This window comes from Pygocentrus nattereri, chromosome 11, assembly GCF_015220715.1.
Source record: "Pygocentrus nattereri isolate fPygNat1 chromosome 11, fPygNat1.pri, whole genome shotgun sequence".
NCBI lineage: Eukaryota > Metazoa > Chordata > Actinopteri > Characiformes > Serrasalmidae > Pygocentrus > Pygocentrus nattereri.
Window position 1 is genome coordinate 37,773,941 of NC_051221.1, and position 27,384 is coordinate 37,801,324.

At 41.0% G+C, this 27,384-nt stretch overlaps 1 protein-coding gene and 1 non-coding gene across 8 annotated transcripts in view; one reads left to right on the forward strand and one right to left on the reverse strand.

Annotated features, from left to right (window-relative positions):
• The window catches only part of anks1b (ankyrin repeat and sterile alpha motif domain containing 1B), a 272,382-nt gene that overhangs the window by 75,819 nt on the left and 169,179 nt on the right, over positions 1–27,384 (reverse strand). For all 7 annotated transcript variants that reach the window (XM_037543104.1, XM_037543101.1, XM_037543100.1 and 4 more), the window contains one exon: positions 22,464–22,650. In XM_037543104.1, coding sequence (XP_037399001.1) covers positions 22,464–22,650 — 187 coding nt within the window. The remainder of the gene's footprint in view (positions 1–22,463; positions 22,651–27,384) is intronic.
• Positions 3,356–3,436, forward strand: trnak-uuu. The gene has a single exon. It is a non-coding gene; the product is annotated as a tRNA-Lys (tRNA).

A 27,384-nucleotide genomic window follows, 5' to 3' on the forward strand; every position in this document is an offset into this window, starting at 1 on the left:
TATCCAATAAGGTGCCCCACTCCTTACTTAACTGTAATACATCTGATCCAGCCATTCAGTGACTTGGGAATGGGCTAATTAGCTGGAGCAGGTGTGGCAAACTGTGTTTGGAACTAGGCTCTGCAGGACCAGAGTTAGAGACCACTGCTCTATAAAGAACATACTTCTGCACATTTTAATGCACAATTACCATTAAACTCAGTGAATAAACAGACATTGTGCAGGAAAATATGATGTTTAAGTGGGTTCTATATAGGGGATGTGTTAACTTTCACCTAGAAAATCAACAGCATGTAGTTTGACCAGGAGTGCTCAAACTTTTGCAACTATTCCTACAACTACTACTTTTTATTTAGTAAATGTTTTAGAACAGACATTGTCACAAACTCTTGACAGAAATTAAGGCCCAGTCCTCTGCTGTGGTTCTCAAAGCAAGATCTTTCATTTTTCTTTTTTTTAAATGACCTAAGCGGAGATCACTTGCTGCACATTATAAACTGTACAGAACAAAGTGGTGACAGTATGAGCAGCAATAAACTGTGAGCAATATATACAATTTCAGGGAGTCCCTGGCTTAGTTCTGACCTCAATTTTTAAATAAATGCTGTGAAATTAAATCAAATCCTATAGTTTCAAATGTATTCAATGCCTCCAGTGCAAAACCAGAGATGTAAACCTCAGAAACCAAACCTGCCTGGGCGATTCTGTAGATCAGTGGGAAATTGTGTAAATGTGTTTTTCCAGTGAATTATTCCTTTAGGCAAGCAGTAAGTGATCACGCAATAAATCACTACTGCGCAACGAACATAATGAATACTTATAGCTACTTACAGCAAAAATACAAGCATGTTTTTGTATTGTAAAGCTGTTAGAATAACAGAATTCTGTGAACACCTTTTCTATATATAAAAACAAGTAAACATGGGTCATTCCATGGAAAGCTCCTTACAGTGAAACAGGCTTGTTGTTTGAGCTTGTGCTACTGCTTGACACACGTTACACACCATCTGGGATTGAAGGAAAAAATCTCACTTAATTTAGTAATTAAGGATAGCAGAGGTGTGCTGTGCAGACATGGGCTTCATAAGTAGCTGCAGAGCAGAGTGGATAAGTCACTTCCTTCTGCACACAGAAGATAAAGATCTGCCTATTATCCACGCCACTGTGCAGATAACCACACTACCGCTACAACACCACTACCATATTAGTATCACTGCTGTTCTGAGAGTGGTCTACCACCCAAATACTAACTAATCAGTGGTGGTCTTATGGTGGTTCAAAAGCCAGTTTTAAACAGTATTATCTTGTTATACTTAAAAATATCTCTTTGCTGTAAAATGAATTGTCACTGTAAATGAAAGTCTCCTCTGATAATCGTCCATTTTCACTGGCACCACAGTCACCACACTCTCAGGAAAAAGGTACGACCCTGTCACTGGGGCAGTACCCCTCTTGTCACTGTGGTGGTACCCTCAGGGGTACATCCCTGTACCTTTAGTCAGGGGACATAACTGAACCAGGATCCACTGAAATGATATTTTCCAAGTTGTTTTGATTCCACACACCCCGTCTCGTCTCCAGGCCTTTTATTTTAATGCTCTGATTTAAAACATTCGGTTATGAAAAGGTACAATTATCTACTTTTCCACTAGGAAGAACTCATGTAAGGTACACCATTGGACCTTAAAATCACTGTTGTACACTTATATTGTTTGTACCTTGATGAATGAATCATGTACCTGTATAGTACGTTTATTTCTCACAGTGCATGCCAACATTTGTGTGGCTTCATGCCACCACTGACCGTGTGCCGCTATGAGGTGTGAAATTACTTTTTTTAGACACTAACATGGGAACACAGCATAACGCACTGTGGGGGTCACATGGTTTGGACTAGCAGTAACTAGTGGCGATTCTGCCATTCTCAGTTCTCCCGTTTTATTTTGTTTGTGAAGTTACACAAAGTTCATTTCTATGTGTGCCATCAAATTCAAAATGTGAATCTATTTTTCAAAAATAATAAAAAAAAATATTCTCAACATTTGATATGATGTACTACTGTCAATTAAATATAGAGCTTTAAAGATTTGCGCATTTCATTTATAGCATTTGGCTGACGCTCTTATCCAGAGCGACTTACAATTTGATCATTTTACACAGGTAGGCCAAGGTGGTGTTAGGAGTCTTGCCCAAGGACTCTTATTGGTGTAGTGTAGGGTGTTTGCCCTGGTGGGGGATTGAACCCCAGTCCACAGCGTAGAAGGCAGAGGCGTTAACCACTACACTATATACCAACCACATTTCATGGAAAGTGTTCCAACATTCATGGAAACGAAGTATAGCAGGACATGGAAAGAGCGAGCATATGACATATATGACTTTGCCACAAACTGATTTTAGAAAAACATAAAAAGCATTCCAAATCTTTTTTTGTTGATATGGCAAAGAGAACAAGCTCTGGCATTATTTTTTCATATTGTCAATGTCTAAGTGAGTTTGCTGAAGGTTCTCAAGCCTAAATGGCTTCTTCATCAATTAATCATCAAGACTTAATTTAGAATAAACTGAGAAATGTGTGAATCTGTAGCTTTACTAGGAAAGGTAGTGCACCCTCATCAAAAATAATGGACTAGCAGTATTATACTGTACAAGAATTGAATTATGCTTATACCTTGTATTTATAAAAACAGTCTGGTGTTGTACATTTCAGCAACAGTAGTATACACTTCATTTCACAGGTACTTCCTGGGAAGCCTGCTGCCAGCTCCTTACTGTTTTATTTATAGTGCAGTCGTTGGGTAGGTGGCAACTATGTATGAAATAGTAAAATACACATATACAATCAATGTATAGTAATGTATGTGCAGTAGCCTTCCTAACAGACATAACAGTTTTTGTGCATGTTTGACAAAATGTACATGTCTGCATATGTCTCAGTTATCCTATATGACTGTTTCTCTGCCATGGCAGTGTGGCATATGATACATGTGTGAAGAGAAGGCGGCGTATGGGTGTACAGCTCGTTAACCATATGGTGAGTGCTGGAGCGCCTGTTGTGTGTGCTGGAGTGAACTCGGCCTGTCAGTCTGGATGAGAGCGGAGAGCTAGGGACATCAAAGGTCATATCAAACCTCATCACCCATGCAGACATATACAGAAGCTCGAACGCTCCCTCTGTGCTGCTGCACAGCATTAGTGCTGTGCCCCAGCACATGTAAAAACGGCACTCTTCGGCGATAACGATCAAATTATACCCTTGCTGGATCAGAGAGAGAGAGAAGGATAGAGGGAGAAAAGGAAGTAGACTGATGGGTGAATGGTGGATCTGTCACTACTACACAGTAGTGCTAGTAGAGCCCGGATAGCTCAGTCGGTAGAGCATCAGACTTTTAATCTGAGGGTCTGAGGGTCCAGGGTTCAAATCCTTGTTCGGGCGAGCAAGCAAGTTGTTTGGGGCAACCGTGAGCTGAAGGTTAGGGAACTGGCCCTGTGACCAGAAGGTTGCCAGTTTGATCCCCAGGGCTGACAGTCCATGACTGAGGTGTCCTTGAGCAAGACACCTAACCCCCAACTGCCCACCGCTCCGGGCAAGTGTGTGCTCACTGCCCCCTAGTGTGTGTGTTCACTAGTGTGTATGTGGTGTTTCACTTCATGGATGGGTTAATTGTGGAGGTGGAATTTCCCCAGTTGTGGGATCAAAAAAGTATCACTTAATCACTTATAGTGTGGGGTTACACTGACTTACACAACTGCAAGACACCTCACCAGGATGGACAAAGCTGTTGACCTGTAGGTCACCTTAATTGAGCATCAAGGTCTTTTTAAACTACAATTCTGTGAACTTTAAATTCTTTTCATTTCAGTTTTAAAGCAGTAGTTTACCAAAGAAAGTTTATTCAATTTTCTCCTTAGCCCAAATATAGTTGGTCAGACATGCCTGTGTTTTGAAGTTTGCTTCTTTAGCTGTACACTGGAGCACTTAAGCTAATATGGCTGGGAAGTAATGGAAGCACAGGTACCAAAATAAGCCCTGTGCAAACTGCATGTCTGAATCTTTTCATTGCATTCGGGTCAATACACGTCGAGTTGTTAGGTATTTCAAATAGACTTGTTTTTGTGGTTTGTGACACTGTATGACATTCTGTTATCCATAAAAGTCAACTAGCTATATAGCATGGTTTTGTACATTTTTATCAAAGACGCTTATAGATGATTGTCAAGTCAGTTCAAACTGTCTGCACCACAAAAAAAAAAAATCAGCTCTTAGATATTTACAACAACTGTGTTATGATTTATGTAAACCCAAGGCATTAACTGAAATATGATCAAGGGAAATATGTACAAACTCATCATTTATAGGTACTTTCTGTTCAAAGATGTCCGTCTCAAATACTAACCACTAAATTTGTGACAATAATACATAAAATGATTTTGTATTTTTTGTTGTTTCTAAAAAAACATCTTTTCGTTTTTTTTTAAAAGTGAAATGAAAAGATCTGGATTTGTCATGGGTTTAATATTTTAAATGAAAGACTATTAAAGCAGTGTTTTAGTATGTAGGTGGAGCCCTCCTGTTTACACCTTACATTCACGTGTGTTTCATGTTACAGCCTTGTGTATCCTCCATCTTTCGTTTCATTATTTCATTGTTTTGATTAATCCGGCAGATGCTTTCCCACTCATGTGACTGTGTACGCATAAAAAAATGCATTCTGCTCACATTCAAGTTAAATGTGCTCATGAACTGTCTCTGACCAGCTCCGAATGTGGTTTGAATGATCAGATCATAATCCGCTCATAATGCGTTTTGGGGGTGTTCACACTTTTGACGTGGTCAAGCAAAATGAGAACGAGATCCGATCAAATTGAAACAAGACAAAAAGACGTTACTAAAAGTGTAAACAAGCCCACTGCTTTGAAGTAAACATGTCTCTAAGTCTGACAATCTGTCAGAACTGTCAATACTGAAACATTATCTGCAATTAAGTAAACATTTTTGTATTTAAATAAAAATACTGATGTGTTTGAAACCATATTAAACATGTAAAAATGTGGATCTGTAAGTAGCTCTCGATTGACAAGGCTGGAAGATCGGACAGCTACGAGACTAAGGAGCAGGATTTAAACTGAAATATTTACAGAAAATGTCCTGTATGTCCTTGTTAATGCAGAGCTTCCATAACTAATATTAAATCTAGTGTGGAGAAGTGAAAGTAAACCTCAGTTAGCTTGGTACTAAGATAATATAGTGATTCCCATAGAGACACTAGCTGTATGCCAGCACTAGACATTGAACTAAATAAATGTATTTTCAAACTATATGAAGAAAGACGGGATGTTTTGCTGTGCATGAAATGAAAATGCATTATTCTGATGCAAAAACCTTTAAAAATCTCTCTCTTATATATATATATATATATATATATATATATATATATATATATATATATATATATATATATATGATATGCATAGATATTATGAAATAGTATGCCATTGTTAGCCACTTTGGCCTCATAGCTCAAGTGCAAAACTACAGAAAAAAACCTCAGGCATCAAACAAATTAGACATGGGGAAAGGGGGAACTTGATTTTTCAGCCAACTATCACTATAACAAAAATAAATGTGAAATGTTGTGAAAGCGGCCTATGGCCAAACAGCATGAGTTTTTGGCCATCACGACAAATGCAAAAGGTCAGTATATTCCCAGTCAAAACAACAGGATGAGAAACACAGCGGCCACACAGCAATGTCTACAGAATGTTCACACTTAGTGATGTCGCTCACACAGCTGGCAATGCCACAATTCACAATATAAAACATAAGGCAAGTAATAATGCAGTACATCTGGTTTTTCTCAGATGCTGTAAGAAGGAGTATGATTGCTAATTTGATCCTGCTCATCCACATGGGAATTTGAAACTCACTGTTGATCCATAAATGTCTGCTATAGAGCAGAGTAACAAAACAATCAAATATCTCCCTCAAGTATTATCAAATACCCACCTAGGTGAGTGCACTGCCCATCAATAGCTCTGAGATGCCTAACAAAATGTTTTTAATAACCGAATCATTTTTATTGCTTTAGAATAACTTTACATAATAGACAGAAAGTTGTTTTGTGCTTATAAAACTAGCAGATAGTAATAACTTTCTCCTTAATGGTTCCCTCAGGTGTAACAAAAAAATCAGACACAGTGCAGCTTTAATTTCAAAAGGTTACAGAGAAAAACGACACTCAGAAAGGCAAAGCATCCCAAAACATTTGACCAGCCGTGTAGATTCACAAGTAGATATATTCACAAAAGCAGTTCAGCAAGGTGTGTTAGGGCAACTGAAAGTTTTAGTGTGAGGGGAATCACAGAGCAGGGAAGTCTGTGCGTAAGAGAAGAAGATAATGACCGTAGGCTCTTTGCTTTAAGTGGTTAGAGTAAAGCAGCGCAGTGCTCAGAGGGAATATCTCACAATGGGGACTGCGAGGCCCGTATGTGGGGTTTACGTACTGCAAAGGGGTTAAAGAGAAACACGATGTGATCCTGAAGAAAGCAAGCTACAAAGTACATGCTCTCTTCTGAAGCTGATGCTAACTTTGAAAGGAGCTGAGGGGAGAGAGAGAGTGTGTGAGAGAGAGAGAGTGAGAGGTAGAGAGAGAGAAAGACAGAGAGAGAGAGACAGAGAGAGAAAGAGACAGACAGAGAGAGAGTGTGTGAGAGAGAGAGAGTGTGTGAGAGAGAGAGAGAGAGGTAGAGAGAGAGTGTGTGAGTGAGAGAGAGTGAGAGAGGTAGAGAGAGAGAAAGACAGAGAGAGAGAGACAGCGAGAGAAAGAGAAAGATAGAGAGAGAGACAAAGAGAAAGACAGAGAGAGAGAGAGAGACAGAGAAAGAAACAGAGAAAGACAGAGAGAGAGAGAGAGAGAGAGAAAGAGAGACAGAAAGACAGAGAGAGAGAGAGAGAGAGAGAAAGAAACAGAGAAAGACAGAGAGAGAGAGAGAGAGAGAGAGAGAAAGAAACAGAGAAAGACACAGAGAGAGAGAGAGAGAGAGAGAGAGAAAGAAACAGAGAAAGACAGAGAGAGAGAGAGAGAGAGAGAGAGAAAGAAACAGAGAAAGACACAGAGAGAGAGAGAGAGAGAGAGAGAGAGAGAGAGAAAGAAACAGAGAAAGACAGAGAGAGAGAGAGAGAGAGAGAGAGAGAGAGAGAGAAAGAAACAGAGAAAGACACAGAGAGAGAGAGAGAGAGAGAGAAAGAAACAGAGAAAGTCAGAGAGAGAGAGAGAGAGAGAGAGAGAGAGAAAGACAGAGAGAGAGAGAAAGACAGAGAGAGAGAGAGAGAGAGAGAGAGAGAGAGAGAGAAACAGAGAAAGACAGAGAGAGAGAGAGAGAGAGAGAGAGAGAGAGAGAGAGAGAGAGAGCATTCTCTCACTTTCTGTGTTTGTGTCTCTCTCTCTGTCTCTTTCTCCAGCTGCAGTCACAACAGGTGACATCTGATTGTCATGGCAACAGCTCCCTGGCTTCCCCGAGTCTTGGGCAGAAAGCACTTGGCCTTCAGGAAAGACAGAAAGACAGGAGAGAGGAGATACAGGAGCAGTGCTGATAGACTGGACAGGTTCCTGCCAAACTAAGACTTTGGTTAGATTTAGCTGGGAAAAAGTACTTTGGTAGGTACACACAATTTGGGCTCTCATTATTTTTGATGGATTTTAAAAAGTATAGGAATAAACTGACTTACTTAACAATACAGGGGAAATTTGAATAGGCCTTGCTCCTCCCCACGCATTATCAGTTATCAAAACTTTGATCACAACATACATTTCAGCCACTCCTGTTCAGAGAAGGCTGTCATCCTGCCCATCTGCCTCACCAACATCAGCGATTAATGTATCCTCTTCATTACTGACTTATTTATAACAATGCATAGAGCTCTATAGCTGGAAAAAGGATTGGCCGATACGTTAGCAGAGCCTATGATTGTAACCTTGCTTTAAAAATGCGTATAAGGAACAGTTTGGCAATATTATTGCTACTCATTCTGAATGCATTGGACCTATTATAAAATGTATTAAAGCTGTTGAAACGTATTAAAACTTTAATTTACTGACAAGGTGGAGAGCACGTGGGATTAGTTTGTAAGCTCTACAAGTTATGGAAATAAAACACACATTCAAGCTAAGCAATATAATTATTGTATCTAAATAAGTTAAAATTTCTCGTCTATTGATTATGACAAGGGTTAATTTTTTTCTTTATAGTAGTGATAAAATAACCACAAGACTGTTAAAGACTGACAGGGCCATTGAGTGACAATTTTAATACTTATGCAAATTTATCAAGGCAAGCCATCAGCAGTTAACACTTTTATTGATGTCATGTTGGATTATTGCTGAATTATTTAACAATTTGACTAAAACGACCTTTTGTGTTCTTTCTGGTAACTTTTGAACACTTTTTTTGGCTGGAAAATACAGAAGGACTCTGGCAACCCTGCACAGAAGCGAGAGAGAAAGGGAAAGAGAGAAAGACGGAGACGGCGCAAGAGTGAAAGAGAGAGAGTGTGACGGGAGACTGACATGGCTCCACTCGAAATGACGCGGAGTGGAAAATCTGGTAGAGAAGCAGCTAGAGATGAGCAAATGTGAGCCCATCTTATCTCAGGCTGGCAGAAAGAGTGGTGGAGGCTGAGAGGGAGGCCAAAGGCCCCATCCACAACCAGCAGCGCCACAGCACAGTCCTGAAATTCCAGCACAGCTCTGAGGAAATCAGACAGAAACCAAATCTGTGACCGATCTGAAGAGAGTAGCACAGAGCAGGAAAGACACAGCCACAATTAAAATCTCATCAAATGTGATAGGATCATTACTTTCCTCCAAACAAGCCAGAAAGCCCAAGCCAAAAAGAAGGCCTCTAGTTACATATACATGCTTTGACAGAAAAGCAGTGTAACCTGGCCATAAAGACACATTCTAAACATTTCACATGGCTCCTACTGATAACCACAACTACAAATCACACAAGTGTTCTGGTAGCTTTACTGCTGCACTGCCTGTGAAAATAGGTTTGGGTGATTGGATGATTTCCTGTGAAATGTTCGAAATACTGTTTAATTTCATTGTTACTTTAAGCAAGAAAAAATGCCGGCAAACATTAAACAGCTATTTATTTTGCTGGCATTTGTTGAATTAACATTAACAACACAATGGGACGCTCTGGGCCAACTACACATTAAGCCTAAGGTCACCAGGTCCAATGCCAAGCATCAATTAGAGGGTTAAAGGCCTCCCCAGGATTGGGTTATGGAGCAGTGGATCTGCGTTGGAGTAATGAAGGTCCATCCAATACCTTTTACATTTTGTAATATCATGACCTAATCTCACTAATGCTCTTTAATACTCCCTGTTATTGCAGCAGAGGGGAGACTAACTCCTTATTAATTCCCTTGATTTCAGAAGAAACGTTGGATGAGCAGGTGTCTACAATCTAGTGAATAAATAGTGTACTTTGGGTGCGTTCTGCAACACCTGTACTTATTGGCATGATGAGTCGATTTAGCCTAAATAACGATTTGACCGGTTTCTTTTCCAAACTTAAAAAAAATATATAAAACATTACTCTTCATTTAGCTTGACGCCTTCTTCTTCTCTGAAGTCATTTTGCCTGATGTTTGAGAGCTGAGACATTGTTCTTGAGTTGTTTACTAATTTTAGTGAAGCTCTTTTGTCTGATGTCTGAAACCTGACACTGTGGCCTGAGCACGTCCTTAAATGTACACCATACAGAGGGTGTTCAACCAGCACAGCTCAACAGTCGCATTTACAGAACAATCTCATCTATATTTGGTACAATAAATGTGGCATTAATGTGCAAAATCTCCCAACATGTTTAAAAGTTAATTATGATGAAGGGGTGGTAATATTTGTGTATTTCTTGCATGACATAAAACTAAAAATAAATGAATGAGGGGTTTGCAAACGGGTGGTAAATGAGTTTTTACTGCCATTTACTGCCTTTTTTTATTACTGCTGTAATTAAATTAACAGTCAGTGGCCACAGGCCTAGCCCAAACTTTTAACGGTCAGTGTATATAAAGCTATTCCTGACACACAGTACACACTACAGTTTAGCAAAACTTTGCCTTATTCCCTGTGTTATTTTTGGTGCTGTTAGACACGGCAGCTTTTGAAATGGCAGTAAACAGTGGGGCACATTACCCAGAATAGGAGATGAAGGCACAGAGCGATTAAGTGGGGAAAGCAGGATGTGCAAACACACACACACACACACACACACACACACACACACACACACACACACACACACACACACACACACACCAGAGATGAGTGGAAATGGGCCATCGATCTGGGGCTCAGATGCTAAAGTAACAGTAACGATTCCCCAATAAAGCAAATCTCACTCCCCCAAAATAAAATTACACCTCATCAGAGGCACCAAAAATAGCCTGACCTATGTTAACTAAAGCCATCCCACCCTCCCCTTGCCCCCTTTTTATTTGCAGTCTCTTACCTTAAGACGGGATGGCAGCAGTAGGTAAACAGATGTCCGCAGGTATTGAGAATTGAGCTGAGGAGGAATGTTTGTCTCCAGATGAGAGACTCTAACTGCCCCACACTGAGAGTCCCACCTCTAAGGGTCACATACACGCACACAAGCACATGCACACACTCTCCTAAGTGATCTAGTAGGCCTACTGTTGCCCCATGCAGCATTCCAGAGTATTTGCAGTGTGAAATAATAGTTCATATACTGCATTCACACAGACATACACACCCATACCCCCACACACACACACACACACACACTTGTCTTGTCATGCAGAAGACTTTTCCAGAGGGAAAGAGTGATAGGTATGTTGATAAGTGCTCCTCTGAAGGTGGAACTCACAACAAGTGTGAGCTAACATGAGGTTAGCCAATAATGAGAAAATGACTTAGGAAACACAGTCAGCATAGACAAATACAGTCATGGCTCAATTAACTTAGAACAGACTGATTATATATATATATATATATATATATATATATATATATATATATATATGTATATATAAATCCTGTGTAAATATCTAAGGGTTGTGTGTGTGTGAATACAATACTGCTCAGGGACCACCCTTCATGTATTTAATTCCCTGTACAAACAGTCATTAAAAACAAGTTATTCATTTTTGGAGATACTTCTGAGGAGATATAAGATAATCCACTTACAGAAGGACACAAACAAACATAAGTGAAATAAACAGTTCCTAAAACTGGAGTTCATATAATTATTAAAAGATACAGAGAAAGTGGGAGCCCCAAGAATTGTGCAAGACCTGTTAGACCACCTAAACTGATACCATTAGATAAACAGCACTTTTTCATCTTTGAGAGAGAGGAGAAAATAAAGCTCCACTCTAACTTCTGATCTGAATAAATCCACGGCAGTTTCTGTTCATCCTTCCACTGCGAGAAGAACAACTCAGCACTATGAGTCTGAAAAGACGTGTAGCTGTCAAGAGATTTCTTTTGTTTATTGAGATCGAATTTATTTAGAAAAAAAGGAACAATGAACTGACCACCCCAGCGTCCAGACCTCAACATCACTGAATTTGTTTGGGATTATCTGGATCACAAGAAGCAGAAAATGCAACCAACTTCTAAGACTGAACCTTGGAGGATGTAAAAAAAATGTCAACATTACTTTAGGCCTCCTAAATATGACAGTGAACACAAGATGTAGCCTAACTGGCAGCAGCTCTGGGCTCTTTACTGAAGTGCTCACTGTAAAATGAAGGTGCTTAAGAGAATAAGAGGATTCTGAGAGTGTGAAAAGTTGACATCAACACAAATATAAGATACGTTTAAGAATCTAAAATATAGACAGAATGAAGATATCCAGATTTGTCTTTATAGTTGATGCCTAATTCCATATATGTTATTATACAGTTTGATGTCTTTACTTTTAGCAAATGGTAGGCTGAAAATAATAGATGTGTCTAAAATTTTGGCTTAAAGCATGTTTGAATGCACAATTTGTATGCAAACATATGTCTTATTTGATCTTTTTAACTTTGTACTATCACAGTAAATTACACATTCATGTTATTGCTTAGGTGACACTTTACTTAATTACAGCTTATGCCAATAAAAGCTGTTTGAATCTGAATCTGGCAACCAGTCAGATAGGGATCAACAGAAACAGACAGAAAAAGAAAGAAAGAAAGAAAGAAAGAAAGAAAGAAAGAAAGAAAGAAAGAAAGAAAGAAAGAAAGAAAGAGAATACGCGAGGGTGAAGAATTAGACAGGAAAAGAGGAGAAAGAATTCAATTTGAAGGATAAAATGAATGAGGTGAGAGATTTAGCCTTCTCCTTTATCCCTGCATGCAGACGGATGGCTTGCTCTGCCACTGGATTACAGGCAACATGTTTAATTGCTTGTTAACAAATGTTTGCTGTGCCGTATTGAACTGCAGCCATTTGCTGCCAAGAATAGTAAGCCCAGTGATGCTGTCAGAGAGCAGAGGGACTACAACACTGCTGACCAAAGCACACCATGGACCCATGCAAAGACGCAGTGCTTAGTAATGCTGTTGTGAGAAAGCCTCATATCTCTGAAACGGTAACTCTAAAGGGCCCCTATAATGGAAGTTCTCATTTTCCTTGCTTTTCAATATAAAAGAAGAGCATATAAAGACTGTTACAGTTTCAAAGCATACTGTTCCCTCACTGCTCCATACAGTCCCATACAAGGAAACCGAGCTGCAGAAATAGCCTGTTTTGAATTCACTGTTTCTGTGATTTCGTAAAAAAGCAAAACATTTACATTCATGCATATCTGCCTGCTCGGCCTACAGCAGTTTAGTCAAGCAGAAATTATAAAGTGTGAAAGTGTGTTTGAGCCTGGACTGCTTTTTGAATGAAGCACAATGAGCAGCCAATGGGAACAGAGCTCAGTCTTAAAGGCACAGTAATAAAAACAGCCTGTTTAAAAAAGGGATAAAAAGAGAGGTTGGAAAGTAGTTCCACAGTTCATCTTGACTGTTTTTGGCACACAAAGTCACACAAATGTTATAACTGGACCACAGGGACAAAAATAAAACAAGAAAAATGTAGGACATGGACATTTAAAGGAGACGTTTTATACATTTTATGTTTTAATTTAACCTCTGTTAATCAAAATGAAACAACCCTGAAATATTTTTTTTCCAAAAATGTATTAGAGCTGCACAACATGGATAAAATGTCATACATACGCCTGGCACCGTAATACTACATACTTGTGAACCTTTCATGTGATTAGCTTACATTATTTGAAAAATATAACAAATATTATTGCATGTGAGTGTCTTGGTAAAACACCCCAAAAAACACCTGGAGCATCTTAGATTTGGTCAGAATGCTCGCAGCACTGAGTGAAAAAGCTGTGAGGACTCAGCTGCATATCGCAGCCCCCTGCTGTATCAGCACTGCACAAGTCAATATTATGATAACGTTTACCAAACAATATCGTGGCAGAACAGATTTCTAGTGGTTCTGTCATCATGAAACGTTCACACAACTTACAGGGCTGCAAAATGAGAAAAAAAATGTTATGAGAAATGCTACAAAATGTTAAGTGTTATGACATTTATGAGGTTTTCTTATGAAAGCCATGTTCAGCTGTTCTTTCTCATAAAGGCACATACAGCAGGGGGTGATGCGGGGTTACATGGGGGAAAAGGGGCCGTACCACAGCAGAAACATTTCGGTTTAATTTTCTCTCTCCTGCGTCGCTCCCAGATATTAAAAAACAGAACAATATCGGACCTGTCAATCCAAGCCTGGCTTATGGGGCAGCCACCACAACAACTGCTCAGTGCCTGAGGATTATGACCAGCTTTAAGCTTTGCAAAGTCTTTACCATAAATCGCTCTCTTACACTCCCTTTTGCACAGAAAGCTCTTAAGTCCCCTTGGGAGCGAAAAAAAGGAGCAGTAACACCAGGAGCTCCAAATGGTGCAGTTCTAATACATACGTTTCTTAGCATGTAATCATGCATCTCTCTCTCTCTCGCTGCCCACGGCAACCATGGCCACTCATGAAATACCGAATTCACACTTTCTCCCTTCTGCTTTCCGAAATGTGAAAATATCGCCACGGCAACCAGTGTGGATACACGCTGCCGGCTACTGTCGAAAGTGTGATGGCAGCCCTGTGCTCCATTAGACTCCCACTGTGGCATAAGGCAGAAAGGCAAGCTGGTGCCCCGGCTGTGTGGTTTTAGCCTCCTCCCTGTCCGCTGTGCTGGAAGGTCAGTGCGCTCAGCGTGTCAACAGGGCTCTTGATGTTCGAGGCCTTTGGGGAAGCAACAGCTGGAAAGCGAGTGGTGTGTTACATGCTGAAAATCTGACCTGAGGGCACTGCAAAATGCCGAATGCGTTCTCATCAGTGTGATATGGACATACGCGTGGGGAAAGAGTGACCTGATTTTTTTATCCCCCAAATGTTCATACAATACCGCTACTAATTATTTAACAGTTAGTATTTAATCGTTAATTATTTAACTGCCAGCCTTGACACTAAACCACCATATGCCCTGCACTGAATGTTATTTATGGTAAAACAGTGTAGGTAAGCGATTCTGTACCACTGTGAAAGAACTTGTGTCCTGAAACGACCCGCATATGCACATCCCAATAATAACGTCTTACAAGCAAACTAAGCAGCTGAACAAGGCTGTGTTGCGAAGATAATCAGATGAATTTCTTCGTCAGCGTTTACTGGCTCCAAACTCAGGTTAGGTGCTACTGCTATGTTAACGCTGAGGATGCAAGTGCAGTGAAGTAAAACACAAGAATTTTGATGAAGGTTGCATGGCCACAAATCAGATATGCATCTGATCTAAGACCACACTTGAAAGCACCTCAGATCTAATTTGAAAAAAATCAGATGTGTGTGTCCACATAGCTCTAAAAACATCAGATCTGTGGATTTGTGCAACTTCAACCTGGTAAAAATCCTGGATCAGATAACAGAGGGTAAAAGAACTTTTTGTAACAAATCTATTCTGAAATAGCACTCACTTACATTATGTGATGTGATGTGTGTATCTCTAGCGTATCTCTTCTTATGGTGTAGTAGAGTTTTTGAGTAGTCTGAATATAACAGCCTACTATTAGATTGAGGCTGCTTCTATTAAATTAGCTCAGTTTGAAGCTTAACATTTTTTAAAGAAAAAACATCGGACCAGATAATATGAAATGTTTCAATATCAGTAACTTTATCAGAAAAGAAAAAACATGTTGCCATCTCTTATACTAAACCTAATCCCGCCAACCCCCTTAAGAAAACTCAACAAAATCCTCTTAAGCTAATCAATCTGATTCAGCCCTGCAATGGACTGGTGACCTGTCCAGGGTGTATTCTGCCTTCCGCCCGATGACAGCTGGGATAGGCTCCAGCACCCCCCTGCGACCCTGAGGGAGAAGCGGCTTAGAAAATGCGTGTGTGTGTGATCTGATTCATAACTCTAAACCTATAAATTACCATTATAAAAAGCCAACCATGCTCTTATCCTTCACTTTAAGAAAGGTGAGAAGCACTTTAAGGTGTTCTCCAGACTCTCCTATGCTATCTGAGGCTTCATGTTATCTCCTATAGATCTCATCTGCATGTGTCTGTACACAGCACTGAGACAGCCTTCCTCGCGCCCCACAGTTACGTAACCCCACATCAATGCTGTTTACACCAAATCTAATCTATAACTCAGTCTATAAATAGAGCACCTGAAGCAGCTGCCCACGCAGGAGCCCTATGCTCAGAATATGAGAAGGGGTCGGGAAAACGTGTACGCTTTGATGAACATGTTGGAAAAACGTTAGTGGAACACCGTGACACTGGCAGGTTGGTTTTGCAAGGACTGGCAGAGCATCCCCTCATGCTTCACATCACTATCATTCTCTCTCTCACTCTTATCTCTCCATCATGAGCAAACTGGTGGCCCTTGATTCCCGCACCTATGAAAATAAGCCATCTAAGAAATAGCAATGTGCTCCTCATTCAATGGCAGTTGCCACGGCAACAGTACAAAGGACCTTATAAAGCTAATAAAGAGAGAAAGAGAGAGAGAGAGCTTGAAAATGTGAAGAAATCTATTCTTGGAGATGGTGATAGTTCTGAGTGTTGACTGTGAGCATGAGAAAAAGGACATCCGTGCCTTTACTGGGTGTCTGTGATGTCCCTCTTTGATCGGCGGCCTCTGCTGCCGGAATGCACGCAGTTCACTTTTCTGTCCAGTCAGGCGCAAAACAAGTAGGGCACAATTACAGGTGACTCCATGCCTACAGTTTCAAATTAGATAACATTTAGCTGTAGCGGCAGTGTGCCAGCTGATCTGTGTTTTACACAGAGTGTTGCTTGATAAACACTGTAGCAGCCAAGATGAATAATCCAGTTCACTAACAACAACGACAAGATTTCTTTTATGAACTATTTCGTGCCACTCTGAACAGTGTTTTGTTGTGTTATTGGGCTCTAGTGACCAACGTTTAGTGAACTAAAGCCTCCTGATGCTTGTTAATGGTGCTAGCTAGAGTGATATAATGTCTATATACCTCTACTGTAACTTAATTTCACTTCCAAATGAACTTTCTTTTCTGAAAATCTGCCTTTTGTCCAGTTTACAATACTTTTAGCCTTTGGTGAACTTTAAAGGACCTGTATTTTATACTGTAATTTACCCCCCCCCCCCCCCCCTAATTAATTTCTACCTCTATTGAACAGGCTATTTTTGTTACTGCATCTTTAAGAGTAATATATGTATACGTCTATTGTGTCCAGTCATGGCTGAAACACTACTTATAAGTGTGAGTGGGTGGGGCAAAACTGATATAGACTGAATAAGTGTATAGAAGCAAATGTGTTCATGACATCAAAGAAGCAACAAATTTTAAATGGGCTGTTTCTGCATCTTAGATTATGTATCAACTATATGGAGGGGGAGTGAACTGTACACTTTGAAACTTATGTTTACCTAATAAATCACACTTTTATTTACATAAATGCAGGTTTACCATGATATAAGCCTTCTAAGAAAAGCAAAAGACAATTGTAGAGTCAAAACAAGCCATGTCAGATTAAAAAGACATGGGTTCATTTGCTTTATTAACGCAAAGCTGAGTATTCTTCCAGATGGCTTGGAGAATATGTGGACTGTCTGGTCACACAGGCGTACTGTAACAAGTATTAGGGAGCTTATTACAGTATTGCAAAGCCACTGAAGCAACTTAGTCTTGCTCAAGAGTTAAATGCATGGAGCTAGCATGGAGTGCAATAGCAGAGCAATACCAGTAAGCTCAATCAAGTCTGGCGAAAATCCTTAACTTCTCATCTGGAATTAAAACTAAGAAGACTGTCAGTACCAGTGTAGGGCTCTTAACTGCTGACTCAGTGCTAGATCAAATCCTCTCACCCTTTGAGCCACAGACAGAGAAGACAACTAAAGAGCACCAGCTGGCAGTGTTGCCTACAGCAGCAACTGAGATTGGCAACTTAATTAGATATAAACTACTTGTATACTACCTCACAAAAAGTTAGCACCTAGTAAAACTTCCTCCAGCGAGCTGCTATTATCCTCGGCTTGTTATGTCCAGGATGCCAAACGCTCCCTTCGGTAGAGGAATACACAGGACATCAGAGGCTATGGAGCATCCTGTAGGGAGGTGCCATCAAAGGGGTGACGAGATGGCCCTTCCTTTTCAAAGACACCACCTTTTACAGTAGAGGCTGGAAGAGATGAAAGGCTACAGAGGCCTTTGCACTATAGATGCTAAACTAGATTCAGCTACCGCTCACACTTCTGCCAGTTGGCTAGAAGCCCAGTTTGTGGCAAGAGAGACATGTTTCTCTACTCTATTCTCCTCTCCTCTGTCTAAACTTATCCGCTTGACTCCGTAAGCATCAGACTGTTGCCGTGAATAATTACTTTTAACATAAGCATGACCATGTTTAACTAATTATCTCGGCCTCAGATCAGTGCGTTGTTCTCTACTCAGCTGTCCGCTGTGAACACATGAGGTAATTCCAAAAAACTAAAAACACATCAACCCTTTGATCCTTAGGCTTGTTACTCAGTAATTCATTTTAAGAGTCACTGAGACTTATTACTGTTTTTCATCTGCAGATTTACAGATTAATAACTTAATAATCTGTAGACTGCTTTCAATTACTCAGTAATTATATTGAAACTAATAAGTAAATTAGGTATTTATGAGAATGAAGAACTGAAATGCAGGTCTACTTATGGTTCTTAGGGTTTAAGCAGGCAGTTTTATATGCCGCTCAGAGGACACATGATATGAGGCCAATATAAAAATTAACGGCAAAGGTAATTTAAGGAAAAGTATGTATGCTGTGTTAAAGGGGAAATCCACTGATTTCCCAAAATCTCTGAATAATTCAGTTGCTGAGGTCTAAACAAAGTCTTTCAGAGTGGGTTGATGTGAAATGATTAGAGAAACGGTAGAGAAACATATCGGCTCAGCTTTCTTTACAGTGGAGCTGATAGGAACCAGGGGTTAAATACAGCCATTTTATTTACTATCCAGAACAATTATAGAATCTAAATGTGTCTTCTATGTTTTCATGCATTGTTAATAATGCAGAACTGTGGTGAATCTGAAAAAAATGTTTTGGTACTATTTTGCCTCATAACACCCTGCATGTCAAATACAAACCTTATGTAAAACTACTGTAAAACAATGACTTGTACACCAGGCGGCATGTTCCGAATCATTTCAGGTAATAGCTCTCTGTGTGGTAGCTTCAGGCTTCTGGTTCCCATCACCACTGTGAGCAGTTCTAGTTCTAGTTTCTCTGGAATGGAGCACTTCATTTCAGACTGAATGTCTTGTTTACACACTCACAAATTAAGTTTGAAATTTTGAAAGAAACGGCAAGAAGTGGCATTCCCCTTTAAGTGCCCAAGCCGGTAATTAAGTCACAGTTGCCTGTTTGTGTTGTAGTGTCACTGGTGGAGATTATGCAGCGATGCAAAAAGGAGGGCAGATTTGATCGCCTTTAACCAAGTACAAACTACTCTGCGCCTGATTACCAAAACAACAGGGAAACAAGCAGAAATGAAACGCAGATGATGAACCAGCTTCAGTGCGTGAAATCAAGTGTCTGCCTACCAGGACCTAATTCACATATCATTTACATAAATCATGCAGTAATTCATGCAGTTTTGGTAGGGAACCAATAAAATAACAGGATCCAGCGGCTCATGAGCCAATGACTGTGGAGGTAGGTGGAGTCTGAGGTGGAGCAATGAGTGCACTGCGCCCCCTACTGATCAAACTTTGAAGGGTTAAAATTACAACACATGGAAAAAATAAAATGTGAAATAAACAAAACTACAGATGGTAGAATGATGTGATGGTGTAGTGTGATTATTAAAGTAACACATTTAAATGGGGTACTGTTGCAGTGTATGAGATGCTTCTGCTCTGGCTGTTTTGTTTGGTTTATTTTTTGTCAATAGTGTCATTAGTATGAAAGAAAAGCACAGTGTAATATGTCTAAATAGAACATTGACTAGTTGCAGCATTTATAATGACAACTACATCTACTATTGTACTAGACTGCCATGTGCACAAATTAAGATTAAGTTAAGAGACCCTTATTAGTCCCACAACGGGGAAATTCCACCTCCGCATTTAACCCATCTGTGAAGTGAAACACCACATACACACTAGTGAGCACACACACACACTAGGGGGCAGTGAGCACACTTGCCCGGAGCGGTGGGCAGCCCAATCCGCAGCGCCCGGGGAGCAGTTGGGGGTTAGGTGTCTTGCTCAAGGACACCTCAGTCACGGACTGTCGGCTCTGGGGATTGAACCGGCAACCTTCCGGTCACAAGGCTGGAACCCTAACCTCCAGCCCATGACTGCCCCAACACAGATGATTAATATTGTTATTAATGATTATTAATATTGTTATTTTCTGTTTTAATTCTTATTGTTGGTATTATATGTGTGTCATAGTTTTGGTTAGTTTCCTGTAAATTTGTCTTTTTTTTAAGGATGTTCGCCTTGTCCACTGCTCAGACACTGAGAGGCCAGAGATCCACAGAGCGAGAAAATTTGAGGAGAGACAGGGATGAAAGGAATGACACCCATAGGGATCTGTAAAAGAGGCCGAATAAGATAAAGTCTCGATGATAGATAGATAGATCGATAGATACTTTATTGATCCCGAAGGAAATTTAGCAGTGAGTCCCCTTAACAGGAAGAAACAGAGCAGCTATAACTGTACACAATACAATACTGGAGACTATTATCAACACTTGACATTTTAAAGTGACTTTGAGGAACTCCGTGGAAGTGGAACACCTCTATTAGTCTTGTAAATGGTACTTCTCTCTCTCTCTCTCTCTCTCTCTCTCTCTCTCTCTCTCTCTAACCTCTGCTATCTTGATGCAGGATCCTTCAGTGACTGGCAGCTTTCATAAACAGATCACCAATGAACATAAACGTCACCATGACTCCCACACCACGGTGACAGGAATCACAGTGTCATGAAATTATGGCATCAACTGTCCACTTGCCCCCCAGCAGGGAAAGAAGGCCCAAAGGATGTGATGCACAGGAAGTGACAAACCAAGCTATGGCTTGCATTGCACACACGTAAATCTTCTCTTAGGGGCTTTGTCCTTACTCACATCACCATTGCAGCACAATAAATCACCATCACCTCCTACCGGCAACGTGGTCATGACAAAACAGCCACTAAGCGGACGGGTAATTGAATACTCATCCCTGGTTTCACTGACTGCATTTATGCGAGCAGAGCGAAAGCGGGGGGCTTTAATATGCTGTTTTGTCATATGAAGCGGGTTTGATATATGAATTATGCAGGCAGCTGCTGTGGAGGCTTCTGGAACAGCAGGAGCCAGTCTGTGAGAAACAAAGCATTAATGCTAGATCCGGATGTCTCATGGCTCCCACAGGCAGCCAATCAGGCAGGAGAACTCCTGCTTAAATTAGTGTAGCTCTTAAGAAAAGGCACCCCTCAGATAATCACTGCAGGGAGACTGCGCCGCCTGCCAACTCTCTCCACCTGAACAAGTAACAGTTGAAAGTGGCATTAGCATTACTAGATTTCAAACACAAACCTGTGACCTAAACCCAGAAGATAGTGGCTAAGGCTACATCTCAGGCATCGTTGCACTGATGCTGCACTTACATACTGCTCCAGCACGTCAACGCACTGCAATGTATTCATTTACACTGCTCCAGAAATTATTGACTTAGCAAGGCTATAATTCAATTGGATTTTACAGGGTAAGTAAAAGTTGAAGTAAAATAATTTAGAATGGTCACTAATGGCTCTTAAGTAGTGGTATTTAAAATATTAGACATGGAAATGTGAATGAATGGTTTGTAATCTGGTAAATCAATGGTTCACGCTGGCAAGTGTACTACAGGTTATACAGTGCATGATTCTTAAACACTGTGTTTTTTTTTTTTTACCTTTATTTTACTCCACCTGCTAATTAGGACTCCCCCAATCACATGATACTACTTCTAGGCTTCCTCCTAGACCTGTGAAACCAGCCACCGCTTCTTTTCGAACTGCCGCTCACGCATCGTCATTGGACAGCCGAACGCGCTCGGAGGAAAGCACCGACCACCAGATCTGTTATGTCAGCTAACAGACGCCTGCACTGACTACTATCGCGTTGAGTGATGGGGGGAGAAGGGGGGCCATCCTACCCACCCAGAAAGAGCGAGGCCAATTGTGCTCTCTTGGACTCCCGGCTACGGGTGGCTGTAGCATCACCAGGGATCAAACTCATGATCTCCTGATGATAGGGCCAACACTTAGGGCCCTGATGATAGGGCCACTCGGGAGCCTTCCTTAAACATTGTTTTAATAGATCATTTGTGTGCACATGTTGGGAACATGATTTGGAGTCAAATGCTCAAACGTTTTGGAAATGAGACCCCTGATCTCATTATTAGAGGCATTTGGACATTTAAATATGTCTGCACTGTTTAAACCATGTGTGGACTGTTTACCATCACTTAAGCTCTTTGTAATACCAGGATACCATAAATAAATGAATGAATGAATAAAAAATGACGCAGTTGATACTTAATTCCATAATCTCAGTGCGGACTTTTAACTCCTTAAACTGTGTAATTATTCAGTTATTAATTGTAAAGCTTATCCAGAAACTACTATGTAACAAATTATTATTATTATTATTAAATGATGTGGTTATGAGAATCTGGAACTGGAGTGTAGGTCCACATGTGAGCACTCCCAGTTTAAAAGGTTAACATTCTGTCGTGTATTTGAATATTATTCAGAGGTTTTAAAGTTTGTCTTGGTAATTAAAAACCTTTTCCAGACACCATAAACCTGAATGCTTTATAGTTAACATAGAGTCTAGGATCAAACAGAAACGGTGCAGAGTGCGCGTACCAGTGAGGGCGCAGTCTTCAGCTGAGCCTGTGGAGTAGTTGGCAGGGCTGATGGGGGGGCTGGCAGGTGGGCTGGTGCTGAAGCTAGCGTAGCCCAAAGATGAGCTGACCTCCGAGGGCTCTCCGCTGTGGTTCTGCACTGGCCGCTGCACGTCCTGAGATGAGGACAGAGACGTACGCTGCTTGGGCTGCAAGAAAGAAGAGCTGACTTATAATAGAAGTGGAGGGAAATCAGAAGCAGGTGAACTGTTACTAGAGATACTACACCACAGCATGTTGATAATTTAGACAGTTTTAAAGTTATTCAAGTTTAAAGACAATGTGCCACGTCTTACATGGTTAACATGTAGTTATGACGAACCCCTCAGACTCTGTGGTTGCTGTTTGAGTCCTTTTATTACCCTGCCCTTCATTCTGCCTTTGCATTATTGAACAAGGCACTTAAATCTTGGTTGTAATGTGAGGAGCTGTATTACCAGTAATTGTCTGTCTCAGGAGATCAAAGCTTGTGCCAAAAGAGCAACAGTATGAGAACTGGACCTCTGGTGAACGTGAACGACACATGGGTTGATGCTAACCTTTAGAGATGGCAGGATGCCACTTTTTGTTTTCTGATTTCAGCTGATGCTCCTATAGATATTTTTCCTTTAAAAACTAAATGAGCATGTAAAAGTAGGCCATCATGCTCAAACTACTGAAAAACACCCCTACAGGCTCATAGGAAGAACTATACACAATGAGCGAGTGCTATTTCTGGACAGATTTGTTCAAAGATTGGATCAGATTTATTCGTTCTTATGTCTGATTATGTCATTTTATGCTGATATTGGCTCCATACTAATACCCACTGATACTGATGTGCCATTCCTCTGGAGTTTATAATAAAATCCACAACCAAAATGTTAAGTATCAAAGTGTGCAAAGACAAATAATGAGTGTTTAATTAAGCTACATTTTTTTAAACAAAGATAACTACACATTTTGACTTGTTTTGATGTAAATATATTTCTCATTTTTCCAGTCTTTGCTCTTATTTTTTTTTATTTACTTATTTTCTTGATGTATTATTTTGTTTCTGGATTTGCTCTTTTGCCCCTGAAATATTCCTGACATTTGGCACAATTTCACAGGTAAATCTTAGAAGGGCGTTCACTAGCACTCTCTATTGGTCAACTGATAGGAGCACTCCATACATCTCTTATAACCAGTGCATGAAATACCTCCTGGTATTTGGAGGGTCTCATGTTGACTGGCTTCTCGAATGCTGGCTGGATGCTAAGTCACCCTAGCTGTATCGATGCAAGCTTCAATGGTAGAAAAATAGTTTAACAATCCTCTTTTAACAAATGCTCTTTTCTAGTGTGGCAATGCAGTCTACTACATATAAATGGAGATTTTACACATCGCGGGGGGGGGGGGGGGGGGCTTAGAAAATGGATGGATGGATGGATGGATTTTACACATCTCTTTCGTCTCCCGTTTGAGTAATTAGTAATAATTCACTCTCGAGAAATCAGGCAAATTTTTAGAATAGCTGCGGTGTAGTGCACAATTTTTCAAGGATTCCTTGGCATAGTTACAGTTGCTGGGCTATAAAGGACCTTGGTGAACCAATCTGCTACAGCGCCACCATGAGGCAGAGCAATGCTGCATCTCTATTTAGTTAAGAATATCAAAGACAGAAGCTGGTTGATTGTAGGTGATGCAGCTAAATGTTGACCCTACAATGAATTTGTATTTGAACTTCTATCGCTCTCCTAATGGACAGCGTAACATCATAATAAGTTTATTTTCAGCAATCTGATATTAAGACATTCAAGGGGTCCCGGAGGTTAATTTGGAGGTCCTGGAAGGGTTTGATGTAGAACTCATATGAACACTACAGTAAAGTGTTAACAGTGTCATCAGTACTCATTCTTGGCATTTTAGCTTAAAGTTAGGTACCAAACTGCCTTAAAATGTGCTGAATTTTAAAAAAATGCTGAATGTCAAATAAGACAAAGCTTAATACAAAGGTTCTTGTTCTCTTAACTTACTATTGGAAGCTCATTTTAAGGCTGCCCTGTAAACTGTTTCAAATTAAAACACAACATTTTTAAAGTGTATGGAGGATGGGGTGTCAGAAAAATGGCACAAATGTAAAGTCAATCAGAGAATTTCAACATCATTACACCACTCCCACTCCCACAGTTCTGCTGCACTAAGCACATTTAGCTACAGAAACTGTGCTGAGCATGGTCAAACTGTCAAACTGTGTCCAGTTGGAAGTGTCATGGGACCGGATACTCCTCATCCGCATAAGTGTTTGGCTCTAAGGTAGAAAAGAGTCTACTGTGTTTTCTTTGTGTGTAGGAAGGTGGATGGGTGTGTGAGGGTGCTCATGCATGTCTGTAACTGGTAAGCATTTGATAGGGGAGCCGCCTCTGTGCCCCTTAAGATAATGCATTTAATTTGCTTGCCGGGATTACCTTTCCTATTGAGTAAACACAGAGAGGACATACAGCACAGTGCAAAGCACATACACACACACGTACACACACAGGCAGGCACATTAATGCCAGAAAAGCTTCATATCATGGTACAGCAAGCCCATTTCTCCAGGACAATGTGAAACGAGTGAGGCCTTGCTGCTCGGCGGCGCTGAGTCACAGCCGCTTGCTGTGTTTGAAAAACATGATGCGCTGCTGCACACACAGGCAGAATGTGAAATAAAACACACTGCTGCAGAATTGTGTATCTGTGGATGAGAGAAGCAGCCGTGAAAAAGCCTGTTAGTGGGAGTTTGGGTGGATGTGCAGAGAGAGAGAGAGGGAGAGAGAGACAGAGTGAGACAGAGAGAGAGAGAGAGAGAGAGAGAGAGAGAGAGAGAGAGGGAGAGAGAGGGAGAGAGAGATATGATGGTGATGACTGTGTGCAGTTGTATAACCACAGGAAGTCTTACATAAGCATCATCTTCACTTCCTGTTGTATCACAGGTGTCCAAGTTGCCACATTAATTAATTTGTGAGAAATGCTTTGTGTGTGTGCATGTTTCAGAATTACACAACCTGTCTCTCTATCACACTATTATTTTTACAAAGCAGAGAGAAAAAGAGAGACAGACACAGTGAGAGAGAGAGAGAGAGAGAGACACACAGTGAGAGAGAGAGAGAGAGAGAGAGAGAGACACACAGTGAGAGAGAGAGAGAGAGACACACAGTGAGAGAGAGAGAGAGAGAGACACAGTGAGAGAGAGAGAGAGAGAGAGAGAGACACAGTGAGAGAGAGAGAGAGAGAGACACACAGTGAGAGAGAGAGAGACACAGTGAGAGAGAGAGAGAGAGAGACACACAGTGAGAGAGAGAGAGAGACACACACAGTGAGAGAGAGAGAGAGAGACACAGTGAGAGAGAGAGAGAGAGAGAGACACAGTGAGAGCGAGAGAGAGAGACACACAGTGAGAGAGAGAGAGAGAGAGAGAGAGAGACACAGTGAGAGAGAGAGAGAGAGAGACACACAGTGAGAGAGAGAGAGAGACACACAGTGAGAGAGAGAGAGAGAGAGAGAGAGAGAGACACACAGTGAGAGAGAGAGAGAGAGAGAGAGAGACAGAGAGACACACAGTGAGAGAGAGAGAGAGAGACACAGAGAGAGAGAGAGAGAGACACACAGTGAGAGAGAGAGAGAGAGAGAGACACACAGTGAGAGAGAGAGAGACACAGTGAGAGAGAGAGAGAGAGACACACAGTGAGAGAGAGAGAGAGAGACACACAGTGAGAGAGAGAGAGACACAGTGAGAGAGAGAGAGAGAGACACACAGTGAGAGAGAGAGAGAGAGAGACACAGTAAGAGAGAGAGAGAGAGAGACACACAGTGAGAGAGAGAGAGAGAGACACACAGTGAGAGAGAGAGAGAGAGAGAGACACACAGTGAGAGAGAGAGAGAGAGAGACACACAGTGAGAGAGAGAGAGAGAGACACACAGTGAGAGAGAGAGAGAGAGAGAGAGACACAGTGAGAGAGAGAGAGAGAGAGAGAGAGAGACAGTGAGAGAGAGAGAGAGAGAGAGAGAGACAGTGAGAGAGAGAGAGAGAGAGAGAGAGAGAGAGAGAGAGAGAGAGAGAGAGAGAGAGAGAAAGAGAGAGAGCGCCCTGGATGCATCTTTAAGGTCAGAGCGCTTAAAAACTCCACGTTCTAATGTTTGCAGTTTGCAGAATGTCCAGAACAGACAAGACACAGGAACCAATGTGAATACTGAGAAGACTCTACAATGTGAATGAAAGAGAACATTCTAGAACACTGTGAATGGGGGGCATTCTAGAACAGTGTGAACAGAAAAGATCATCACTGAACAGTGTGAATGAGGCGAACATGATGGAACAGTGCCACTGAGGAGAGTATTCTAGAACAGTGTGACTTGGGAGGGCAATTCCAGAATTGTATGAATGTGGAGAACATGCTGGAACAGTGTCACTGAGGAGAGTATTCTAGAACAGTGTGACTTGGGAGGGCAATTCCAGAATTGTATGAATGTGGAGAACATGCTGGAACAGTGTCACTGAGGAGAGTATTCTAGAACAGTGTGACTTGGGAGGGCAATTCCAGAATTGTATGAATGTGGAGAACATGCTGGAACAGTGTCACTGAGGAGAGTATTCTAGAACAGTGTGACTTGGGAGGGCAATTCCAGAATTGTATGAATGTGAAGGACATGCTGGAACAGTGCCACTGAGGAGAGCATTCTAGAACAGTGTGACTTGGGAAGTCATTCCAGAATTGCGTGAATGTGGAGAACATGCTGGAACAGTGACACTTCGAAGAGCTTTCTACAACATTGTGACATTCTAGAACAGTGTGACTGGGGTGAACATGGTGGAACAGGGTCAAAATCCCAGTGTGAATGAAGTACATCATCCTCGAACAGTGTGACTGGTGGAGAATATC